At 35.4% G+C, this 12266-nt stretch overlaps 2 protein-coding genes across 3 annotated transcripts in view; both read right to left on the bottom strand.

The window, feature by feature from the left end:
• LOC306881608 (A-type potassium channel modulatory protein DPP6-like) overlaps positions 1 to 12266 on the bottom strand; it is a gene marked incomplete at both ends in the record, with an annotated part of 90009 nt that overhangs the window by 38030 nt on the left and 39713 nt on the right. The gene's annotated exons all lie outside the window — the stretch shown is intronic.
• LOC306881922 (uncharacterized protein) lies at positions 2557 to 7526 on the bottom strand. 2 transcript variants are annotated; one of them, XM_079436286.1, is made up of 8 exons: positions 7415 to 7524; positions 6859 to 6956; positions 5936 to 6243; positions 5553 to 5708; positions 5057 to 5148; positions 4736 to 4909; positions 3340 to 3390; positions 2557 to 3176 (listed from the first exon to the last, which is right to left on the bottom strand). In XM_079436286.1, the coding sequence occupies exons 3-5, from the start codon at positions 6128 to 6130 to the stop codon at positions 5113 to 5115; spliced, it is 387 nt and encodes a 128-aa protein (XP_079292412.1). In that variant the 5' UTR covers positions 6131 to 6243; positions 6859 to 6956; positions 7415 to 7524; the 3' UTR covers positions 2557 to 3176; positions 3340 to 3390; positions 4736 to 4909; positions 5057 to 5112. The 2 variants fall into 2 exon arrangements, with proteins under 2 accessions (XP_079292412.1, XP_079292411.1); XM_079436285.1 differs by lacking the exons at positions 2557 to 3176; positions 3340 to 3390 and having other exon boundaries at positions 3876 to 4909; positions 7415 to 7526.

Below are 12266 nucleotides of genomic sequence, written 5' to 3'. Positions count from 1 at the left end.
ATGTTAACAAAACAAACCCTCATTATTATTTTCAACCCTCATTCTGACCCTCTATCGATATTATCCATTTTTAGGGGGTGGTGCCAGTAAAACGCCACTATTATGATTGTCTAACGTCATTTGATAGGAAAAAGTATCATCCAGTATATAAATGTAATGAGCTCTCTTATAGATCAGTTGTACTAACGCCTCATGAATAAGTGTTTAAAAAACATTATACATACAAAACAAGACAATGCATTATGAAATTCTTTATTCAATAAAGTCAGTTCAATAAGTGTTCATCTTGAAATATTAATAACAATATAAAAGTTACTCTAATTTTTGTTTTATTAAAATCAGAAAAGAGACACTGGGGTGTGGGGGGGGGGGGGGGGTCGTTTTTATTTGCTAAAAAAGTATAAACTATTCAGATAACAGAATGCATGTAGTAGACTGTGTTCAACAGGTTTTTCACCAACATTCTGATCACGTTGATCATTTAGAGCCCTTAGAAATTTGCGTATATCCCCTATAATGCGTATATCCTTGCGTATATCCCCTATCCCCGTATATCCCCTATATTGTGGGAAGTCGTGGCCTAATGGTTAGAGAGTCGGACTCGTAATCCAAAGGTTGCGGGTTCGAGTTCAAGTCAGGGATTGTAGGTGGGGGGAGTGAATGTCCAGCGCTCTCTCCACCCTCAATACCACGACTGAGGTGCCCTTGAGCAAGGCACCGAACCCCCAACTGCTCCCCGGGCGCCGCAGCATAAATGGCTGCCCACTGCTCCGGGTGTGTGTTCACGGTGTGTGTGTGTGTTCACTGCTGTGTGTGTGCACGTTGGATGGGTTAAATGCAGAGCACGAATTCCGAGTATGGGTCACCATACTTGGCAGTATGTCACTTCACTTCACTATAATGCTTTATAGGGTTAATATCAGTTGTTCATTGTGGTCAGAACTTGCGTTGGGTCCACACTGCTCCAGATGCTACACATGCACCGACTCAACAGTCTCTTTTACCAGCACTGAGCCCTAATTTAGCACATCTCCAGTCTCCCAAGATGTGTCATGCTGCACCTTCCCATTTCCTTTGTGCAGAAGCCAGTATGCCTCCACCACTATCACATTGATATGGAAATGCAGAAGGAGCAGGCTGAAATCTTCAGCTTAATGAGTGACAGTAAGTCCAGGTCTAAATAAGTGGAGAGAGTGATAGCACGACTGCTTGCGAAGCTTTATTCATCAAGAAAATAACTCTGACAGATCTGCACTGATCCAACGATGCACTAACAAAAATAAATATAAGCTGCTGTTTATGTCAGACAGATGGTAATGAGAGGAAATATATAAAGGTTATTTTATTGATTAAATAAATGTGTAACTAATACATTTCACAGTAGCTCATCCATAACCAACAATTCAGTCATCATTTACTCACTCTCATGCTGTTTCAAACATGTATGGCATTCTCTCTTGTAGAACATAACATGATTTTAAAAAATAACAAAGGCTGTTATGCTCTAAAAAGGATTAAAAATGACCTTAAAACATCATTATATCCTAACAGACCCAAAAAAACTCTATCTACATTTCTGCAAAACTCCAAAAATACATCTATACATAAATAATACATGCTTTTCTGCAGTTTCCAGCTAAAATGAACACTATTGGCAGTAAAACACCAACAACTTTTTTCCTTCACACACAAATTATGATTATAGCAGTAGGTTTTTGATAAAAATAAAGACTTATTTTTGCACGATTCCTTGCACAATACTCCATTATGACCCTAAAGCACGTTTACCATAGTGGAAAATTTGTCAGCTAATACATTTTGAGAGTTTCATCACATAATCTGCTCCATATGTATGACATTTCTAATGTAGCAAACTTGCTTGGTAGCCTACCTGGTATGGACCGGTAAAGGATACAAGCATAGCTTTTTATTTTTCCTCTTTCCTACAACTTGTTTCACTTCAGTTTTATAATCATTTCTTACTATGTGTAAGTAAGTTGTTGTTGTTGTTTTAAAACACGTGTGCTTGGCTCAGTGATGATGTCCGTATAGGTTGTTTATTCAGTTTTAGTTTTATTTAATTTTAGTTATTTTAGTACTTCATACTATATGGAAATGAAATAATATATATATTGAATTTATTTTTATATGTATGTATATGTACATGTGTGTGGCTGTACATACACATGTAGTTGTTTTTTGGTGTTTGGCTTAGTGTTATGTTAGAAGCATTAATATTATTAATATTTTGAACAGTTTTTAGCTTATTTTTTTGTTTTCATTTAAATGTTTAATATTGAAACGTTGTATGCATTTGTCAATTTTATTTAATTTCTTTATTTTCTTAAATGTGTGTATATAGTATTTACAGAGTTTTGACTTTTAGTTTTAGTTACTTTTTCTTATTTGTAAGTCGCTTTGGTTAAAAGCGTCTGCTAAATGACTAAAAGTAAAAAAGTAAAGTAAAAGTATGGCACTGCAGTTGCAATGCAGAGCACTTAGGTACAAGTCGTACGAAACATAAGTCATGATAAAAGAGCTCAAAAACATTACATAGTTGCCTCAGCAAATGTGATTTAATGCATCTCAACAGAATTTTAATTTCTAAACGTTCACGTTCATCTGTAAAATGTACTTTTAGCACCACTTACTGGTCATTTCAGTTGCGAAACATGCAAATATCAACATAATAATTACCACAGGTACATTTTTCCATTGAGCCTGGGTTGTAATATCCATATTACTTGTGTGATATATTCATATACAGCATACTACAGTTTCTTCAGTCTTGATTTTAGTCCTAACTCTAAAATATTGATCACAATTTCAGACATTCAAAGTTGTCATTACATGATCAAACATGTATCATGATATCTTCTTCTGGCTTTCTTAGCCAATGGCTAATATGTTATCTCACCAACTATATGCTAATTGAAAACATTAAGAAAATTTTAATTTCTAACATGATACATAATTTAAAAACTAATTTTCACGATTAAGAACAAAAACACAGTAAAGTGATTTTCTATCATTTGTAATCAGGCACAGAATAGATATCCATAAAAAGTTGTCTAAGTTTGAAGCCAAATCCGAGTTTGAGTTCTGACTCCCGTCTTTTCTTGATCCTGTTCCCCTCCTCTCTTCTCTTATTGCGTCCTGACTTTCTTTCAACTGTCCTGTCAAAATAAAGGTAAGAGTTTTTCTGATCTTTGTATTGTAACGAAAATTTGAACTTTTAATGAATAGTTCACCCAAAAATGAAAACTTGCTACAAATTTATTCCAGTAGCTTATTTCTTCATCAAATTTGGAAAAATTTAGCATCACATGACTTGCTCACCAGTGGATCCTCTGCAGTGAATGGATGCCATCAGAAGGAGAGTCCAAACAGCTGATAAACACATAATAATATTAAATTAATTTATTAAGGGGTTTAACTTTAAACTGTCCATAATCCATAACAATGCTTCCTCCGGTGAAAAAGTCAATCCTCTGTTGTCCTCTCGAATCAATATCCACCAACACATTTGTTTAGAACTGTTTTAAATTGCAAACGGTGCTTGATCTGTGCATATTTCTCTCCTGATTCAGATTAGATGAATTTTACACTGGAGAAAACGGCATTCTAGATACACTCAAAAAAATGATACATTGGCATTACTTAACTTTTTTACGTCAACAGGTTCCACGTAACTGAGTTAAGTTGCCTTTAAGAAAGAATATTTATTTCAGTGAACTTAAGTTAATTACATAAAGTTAATGTAATTTTGTTTAGTTCAATCAATGTAACATTTGTTATTTTGTATTAATCTGTTTAGTTAATTAAGTTAAATTACTCTAAAATTAATATTGTTATGTTAAAAATGAGATAGGAATAAGGTTTCAGATTCATTGTTTATTAAATAACATTTTTACAATGTTTTACAATTAACACTTTCTATTGTTTTTCCAACAATAAAATGTTTTTCAAAATCTACATGCTGTCTTAACAAAATACTATTATAATACTAATAAAAGTATAAAGTAAAATAAAAGCATGCAGCCTTTAAACGAAAGGATTGACAAAAATGCTTTTTATACTTGGAAAAAATGATCAGCCTTCTTTAATGGCATAAAGTACACCTTCTTGAGAAATCAGCTAAAAACACCTGTTATTCAAAGGATGATTGACATTTGAAAGCAAAATAATATTTTTACAATGTTTTACATTTTTTCAGACAAGAACGTTTACAAAATCTAAATACTGTCTTCACTTTTCAAAAAAAAAAATATTTACTTATTACAAGATGTAACAAAAATAATATCACCAATAAAAAGTCAAATACAAGAATACTGTCTTTAAATTAAATGATTTTCAAAAATATACTTGGGGAAAAAATAGTCTTCTTTAGTAAACTATACCTTATTGAAACTTGGAAAAAAGCAGTAAACAACATTGCAGTTAATCAATTGAAGATTAACATCTGAAATCAAAAGTAAAGATGAAATAAATATTATTAAAGATATCACCTGGTTAGCAGTGAAAAAAAAGTGCTACAACAGCCAGTGCAACATTATGGACAAAACAGGTCCTGCCTCTTAACCCTGGTTTCAAGTTACAGTGCCTATGAAAGGAGTTTATTTTTTAAGACCTGGACTTTGGTGGCATCGAGTTCCATGAAAATCTTTTGAAACATTTCAAAAGTATATCTCAGATCCTGGGGGTAAGCCAAGTTTAATGCATAGATTAGACCAACCATCATGGAACAAGCATTAGCTACATTGTCCAAGTTTTCAAGTACTTGGATGCCTTCGATGATGACACCAACATCCTCGTATGGGTCTGCAACATCTGCCCCTTCATGTTTGATGGCATAGATTCCGAGAGTGGTTTTGCTCATCAAAATTTGGGCTTCATCATGTTCAGTGTCCTAAAAATAACAAAAGACAAGTACAAATATTAAGTACAAAATAAAACAATTACCAATAAAAATAGCTAAAAATAGGAACTGGTTTTAGAGAAAAATATTAAATGTTTCTTTAAAAAAAAAAAAAAAAAAAATCTGTAAATAGCTTACCATGTACTCCTTCACTAGGTTTGAAGGATCTTCATTTAGGTAGACCACTAAGGCTTTCAGGATGCATTCACGCTTTTTTCAATGGTGATGCTCTAATCAAAATGAAATGAGAATTAGTACTTTTTGCTGTACATCTTAAATTTAAGTAGCACTACACAAATTATCCCACTGCTTTATTTTATGAAAGTCAAGTGGTCCCAAATCAGAAGCACTGCATGGGATACACAATTATCTTGAACATCTGAGCTGTTCTAATTGTAGTTGCAAAAATAACTCTATTAATGTATAACAGAGGCAGGAAGTGATGCTTCAAAAGGAAAAAAAATCATGATATTTGGAGCTTCAGGAATGAAAATTCACCTTTAACTTTTAATCCATAATTTTAGTATAAAAAAGATTGAATGAGTTAAAAATAACAAAATAATTATATTTGGATAAAATATTAGTTTGGCCTATTATGAATTAGGAGAATTGATGATGAATTTATAGAACATACCTGTTCCAAAACTGACAGGATGTCTGTGATCTTCTGTGCAGCTGCTACTCCTTTCTTTTTGAAATTTTTGAGGAGCTGAGAGGAGAAATGATCAAGCTGACCCATGAATTTGGACACCAAGGGAATTGTTGTAATCCTGCTGAATTCCGCAGATACCTGGTACAATTTTCAAACAAAACAAAAGAGAGAGAGAGAGACAAATCAGGGCGCTGATAAATTTTTGACAGGACATCATCATACACTTCCTTTACCAGCACTCACAGATAATATACATTTACTATAAATGAACAAACCTGAATTACATCTAAAATACTTCAAATCATAGTTTATAATTATAACAACATCCAAGCAATTAATCAGATGACATGACATTAAAGACATACCTCTCGCTCAGTAAAGAGTGCTGGCCATCTGTTCTTGAATTCAGCAATGAAAGGGGAGTGTTCTACCACCTCGTGCCTCCGTAGAGCAAATGTTCTGTCCATCAGCCCCTTGATAACCTGCTCGTTGTTTCTTTTAGTCACCTCCGATAGTAGTGTAATCCTTTGATTTTCAAGAGTTTCTTTTGTTTCACCCATTGGGTAATCTGGACAGTAATTTACCTCAGCTTTTCTCGGTTTCTTCACTTGGTTAGGACTTCCAATGGATCCTTTTCGCTTATGGGAATTGATGTTTAGCTCAGAACATGATTCTGTGAGACAAAGGGAGAGAAGCATCACTCAGCAAATAATGCAAGTCCCCACACAACTCATCTACAGCTGAGCCTGGAACATGGTAGTGATTTTCCAGTTTTAACAGCAAGGAAGCAAATTTAAGCTCTACCAACTTTGGCAGGTTCTCTGAAATCTCTTCTGTATCAGTAGAAGAGGAATCGTCTTCTAACAAAGATGTTTCAGTTTCTTCATTTGAAGTAGGGTCATTAGATGTTTCACTAACCTCTTGTGTTTTCACGATTCCTTCTTTAAAATCTGTTACTGAAAACTGATAATGCTTTCGGCTCTTGTGTGATTTGAATGTACCATACACGTTTGTTTTAAATGAGCAGCCCTTAAACATACAACTAACTGTCTCATGACTGCGCAAGTGATTATTTATGTGGAGAAAATAATTTACTGAAGGAATGTCAGTAACAGCACAAACATGACAATTTATCACTGTAGTTTGACTAGAATTTTGAGGTAGCTGCTCACTGCCATGTGATCTGGATAAGTGGGACCGCAGTGCATTCCAGGTTTTAAAAGTGCATGGACAGTTAGAATATGCACATGGATATTTGTGTTTACGGCCATAATGTCCATGTACCAACCTGAAGTGCTTTAAAAGCTTTGATCTGGAGGCCTGAGACGATCCACAATCTCGGCACAGCCACATACAGGACTCTACAGGCCTTCAAGTTTCAAAACTCTGTAAGGGAGAAAAAGAATGGGAGTCACCAAAGAATAATAACAAAATATGAACAGCTGCAAACTACTAAACTTAAGTTAAAATGTGTTATGCGACATATTAAATAACAATGTGCCAACACCACCTTTTAAGATTATTAATTATTAAAACTGACATTAGAAGGGGATAACTGCTGTACAAGCACAAAACAATTGATTAAAATGGAGTAACCATTCCTTACTAGCAATTTAATGTCATTTACATTTATTTTGGGTGATGTAATGTATATAAAAGTTCAACAAGTATAAAATTTCACATAAATGCATAAAACAAAAATGTATCTAACTATAATGTGAAAGAAAACACGAGGCATATGGCAACTTCGTGACAATACTATACACAACACGGTATTACAAGTGAGTAATGATTCAAATGTTGTCATAGTCTCAATATAAATGCATAAAAAGTGAAAATCTCACCTGTCTGTTCACATAGAGGAAAACACGTTGACGTTTTGCAGTGTAATTCTCCGTGTTTGATTCTCATAAAATGGCGCCGATCTAAATGAGCTGAAGAGTGATCGTTAAGTGCTTCGTTCCTTCTTGTGGTGTTTTCCAACTGCGCATGTGCAGAGTTTACACCACCTACTGACCGATATGCGGTACTGCAGAAGCAACACAACTCTGTTGCATTCATTTTAATTAACTGAGCTGTGTAAATTTGAAGAATTACTTCTTTTAATTCTCTCAACACACCTCTTTTAATTTTAATGCACAAACGAAATTGAATTAATTAATTGAAACATAATTACATTCTTTGGACCAACAAATGCCGTGTTTCATTTTTTTGAGTGTAGAGGACTTAGTTTTAAGTTAAAAATGCCCAATTAATGGATTTGTTTCTTACAAACATGCAGCTTTTCACTTCACAAGATGTTAATTGATGGACTGGAGTGGTGTGGATTACTTGTAGATTATTGTCACGTTTTTCTCAGCTGTTTGGACTCTCATTCTGACGGCACCCATTCACAGCAGAGGATCCATTGGTGAGCAAGTGACGCAATGCTATATTTCTCCAAATCGGATGAAGAAACAAACTCTGAGTTTTCTGAGGGTGAGTTTTCATGTTTGGGTGAACTATTCCTTTAAAACTGATCTAATTTATCACTAAGAAGTGATTTGATCGCAAAGTCAGGAGAGCAACAAACAAAGAAATGTGAATTGATCTGTCATAATTAAATTGCTATAGTAATTAGTATACTATTTTGGTTGCTTAATTGTTTCTTAATACCCTTGAATAGAAGCATACTTCATTTCTTTTCTCGCCATCTCACTTTACAATAGATGTTGTCATGGCAACTAACACCAATTGCCATGCCGGTTTTGTAACTTGGCTAGCGAAGCGGCGAGGAAGTGAACAATCATTTCCACCACCTACACTGCATTTAGTCATTTCTCATGCATGGCACAAAAGTTACACTAATTAATTAATCTTACTGCTGGAAATAGAAAAGAGTATCTGTGGAGGTTACAACATAGATACAAATATACAACATAAATTACATCATTCTAAAGAGTTTTAAATCAGAAAGCTACAGTTGATGCATAAGCGAATACTGGTTTGAAAAGGTTACAGAAAACTGAAAAGGCCAGACGAAGGAAAAAGCACGGTCTGATCTGTGCTCAGAAGACCCAGAATCTGATCAGCACAAATAAAAGTATTCAGCTGGACAGCACATCTTTCAATATCAGTGGAAACGCTTGAGCACTAATTTAAGCAGCAGTGCAGTGCTAGCTCTATAAACAACATCTCAAGGCCACGAGGCCAAGCGATGAGCACTGAGACTGGCACGGATTCATCTTCATGTTGTCAGTCTCGTCTTGAGATGTTTCACGAAGCAAGCAACAGCATAAACATAAACAATGAGGGAAACGGCACAATTATCTATTTTTGATCTTCTTCCAGCCTTTCTCGTGCCTCTGACACTCTTAGCTAATGCACAGAGACGTTGCATTAGTCACTCTGAGACTCTGCCGTGAATAGATTTACCAGCACGTCGATTACACAGCGCACTTCACACGGCTGCACGAGATGGAGGAAGCAGAAAGCTGTCCATTATATTTCGCCTGTTCAGTGGTTGATTTAAAAAGCACAGGAGAAAAAGGTGAAACAAGGCCTCAATGGAGGACACGTTCATTCAAGCGCGACAAACAACAACAGATTTCATATCAACAGCAGAAACGTAAATACAGCATTCTGGTTACTATTTTTTAGTATGTGAAAGAGAATGAGTTAAGCAGTAATAATTATAAAAAAATTAAATTTTGTAAATGCATGTTATAGCGAACAATTCAAACACTTCTTTCATTAACATAACAGAGATCTGTTGAACACAGAAGCAGAATATTCTGATTTTGAGAAGAATGCTGTTGATGGTAGCCATCGACTTCCATAGTATTTTTTTTCCATCAAATGGAAGTCAACAGCTAGCCAACGATCTTTTGTTTTCATCAGAAAAAAAGAAACTCATTTGGGTTTGTTTCAACTTGACGGTGAGTAAATGACTGAATTTTTATTTTTGGGTGAAATATCCATTTAACAACTGACGGATGGAACTCAGTCTCTGTCTAACATTTTTTTCTTTTTCAATAATTCATTACTCAGATATATGCCACAAAACAAGTAAAGATCTGTCACTACTTCCATTTGTGCTACACTGTATTAAACATATTAAAAACAAGTGCTGTTAGGAAAAAAAAAAAACAAACATATTTTTGAATAGAATTCTGGTTTATTCATCACATTAAAAATAGCCATACTGTATATGGGTAGTTGACGTATCAATGTGTCCTATGGTGTGAGAAAAAAACCAACAACCTCTGACATTGAAGATAAACCTCTCTCATGCTATTTGTAACTCTAAGAATGAAGATACATTGGTCTCATGTTATTTGTATGTTTAGTTTTTATTTTCTATATTTTTGCTATATCACATCATAGGACACAGTCCAATTTTTATTTGTCAACTACCCATTTGTACTGAAATTTGGGGGCGCATATTGTATTCAAATGAATGTTCTGGTTACATAAATCTTACATGCTGAATACAGTATTCAATAAATTGTTAGCAACAAAATATATTTAGTTCACCAGCAGAACCTCTAATTCTGCATTTTTAAATATATGCATTATGTATTATTTATTGTTGGCAGAAAAACAACAACAAAAAAACTCATCCAAAGCATAAACCAAACACTCGAACAATTGTGGCATCAGGACAATGAGCTATTTTGAAAAGCGTAATTGCAAACCAGAAGAGGAACGGAAACAATAGTGTACACACAGCTCATTTATTGGTGCCAAAGCATGAATCGTTGCAGTGTAGAGTGCTAAACTCTGACCCTCGTCTCCCTATGAGTACAGCTGAAATGCCTGCGCGCTGAGGGCTCCACACCTCTTTCCCTCAGAGAAACTGAAGAAAAAGAGCTGCTGGCTCCAGAGAAGGATTTCACATGCTGTTCTAATCAGACAAAACACAGGCTTCTGGTGAAATTTCACTGAATGTCATCATTGAACCGCCAAACCATTTTCTACTTGAAATATGGTTATGGCCTAAGTATGCTACAGTAATTCTTCATAGCTGCCTGAAATTTGTGAATGTTACTGAAATGAAAACTTCTAAAATGAATGTTAAAAGAGGAGAGAGTTAAACCCTATGAAGCCGGCTGTATTACATTTGATATGCAAAGCTTTATGCAGATTTTTATAAACTAAATGCAAGAATAACTTTTATATTGTTATTAATATTTCAAGGCAACCACTTAATGGACTGAAGCAACTCAGGGTTACTTGTTTATTCATACATAATATTTAGAAAAATCATGATTGTGAATATTAAACATTTTGAGGAATGTTTATTTGTTCATCTCTCAACCTTCATTGTATTGCATTGAATTATATATACACTCACCTAAAGGATTATTAGGAACACCTGTTCAATTTCTCATTAATGCAATTATCTAATCAACCAATCACATGGCAGTTGCTTCAATGCATTTAGGGGTGTGGTCCTGGTCAAGACAATCTTCTGAACTCCAAACTGAATGTCAGAATGGGAAAGAAAGGTGATTTAAGCTATTTTGAGCGTGGTATGGTTGCTGGTGCCAGACGGGCCGGTCTGAGTATTTCACAATCTGCTCAGTTACTGGGATTTTCACGCACAACCATTTCTAGGGTTTACAAAGAATGGTGTGAAAAGGGAAAAACATCCAGTATGCGGCAGTCCTGTGGGCGAAAATGCTTTGTTGATGCTAGAGGTCAGAGGAGAATGGGCCGACTGATTCAAGCTGATAGAAGAGCAACTTTGACTGAAATAACCACTCGTTACAACCGAGGTATGCAGCAAAGCATTTGTGAAGCCACAACACGCACAACCTTGAGGCGGATGGGCTACAACAGCAGAAGACCCCACCGGGTACCACTCATCTCCATTACAAATAGGAAAAAGAGGCTACAATTTGCACGAGCTCACCAAAATTGGACGGTTGAAGACTCGAAAAATGTTGCCTGGTCTGATGAGTCTCGATTTCTGTTGAGACATTCAGATGGTAGAGTCAGAATTTGGCGTAAACAGAATGAGAACATGGATCCATCATGCCTTGTTACCACTGTGCAGGCTGGTGGTGGTGGTGTAATGGTGTGGGGGATGTTTTCTTGGCACACTTTAGGCCCCTTAGTGCCAATTGGGCATCGTTTAAATGCCACGGCCTACCTGAGCATTGTTTCTGACCATGTCCATCCCTTTATGACCACCATGTACCCATCCTCTGATGGCTACTTCCAGCAGGATAATGCACCATGTCACAAAGCTCGAATCATTTCAAATTGGTTTCTTGAACATGACAATGAGTTCACTGTACTAAAATGGCCCCCACAGTCACCAGATCTCAACCCAATAGAGCATCTTTGGGATGTGGTGGAACGGGAGCTTCGTGCCCTGGATGTGCATCCCACAAATCTCCATCAACTGCAAGATGCTATCCTATCAATATGGCCCAACATTTCTAAAGAATGCTTTCAGCACCTTGTTGAATCAATGCCACGTAGAATTAAGGCAGTTCTGAAGGCGAAAGGGGGTCAAACACAGTATTAGTATGGTGTTCCTAATAATCCTTTAGGTGAGTGTATATAAAAAAAGAATAAATAAATATAGAATTTAAATATCATCTTAAAAAAATTTATTATTGGGAGAGATATGGAGTGATAACTAATATTTATATGCATTTTATCTAATTAGTCTGTTACACTGTTATAAAGATCTCATTAATTTAC

Source organism: Barbus barbus (genome assembly GCF_936440315.1).
Source record: "Barbus barbus genome assembly, chromosome: 15".
In the NCBI taxonomy this organism is placed as follows: Eukaryota; Metazoa; Chordata; class Actinopteri; order Cypriniformes; family Cyprinidae; genus Barbus; species Barbus barbus.
This window is presented reverse-complemented; position numbering and strand designations above follow the sequence as displayed.

Excerpts from the sequence above, each read along its gene's own strand:
- LOC306881922 (XM_079436285.1), bottom strand. The coding sequence starts at position 6,130 with ATGGGTGAAACAAAAGAAACTCTTGAAAATCAAAGGATTACACTACTA. Across the intron at positions 5,709-5,935 it reads CACTCTTTACTGAGCGAGAG|GTATCTGCGGAATTCAGCAG; the intron begins GTATGTCTTTAA and ends AAATTGTACCAG. Across the intron at positions 5,149-5,552 it reads TCCTGTCAGTTTTGGAACAG|AGCATCACCATTGAAAAAAG; the intron begins GTATGTTCTATA and ends CATTTTGATTAG.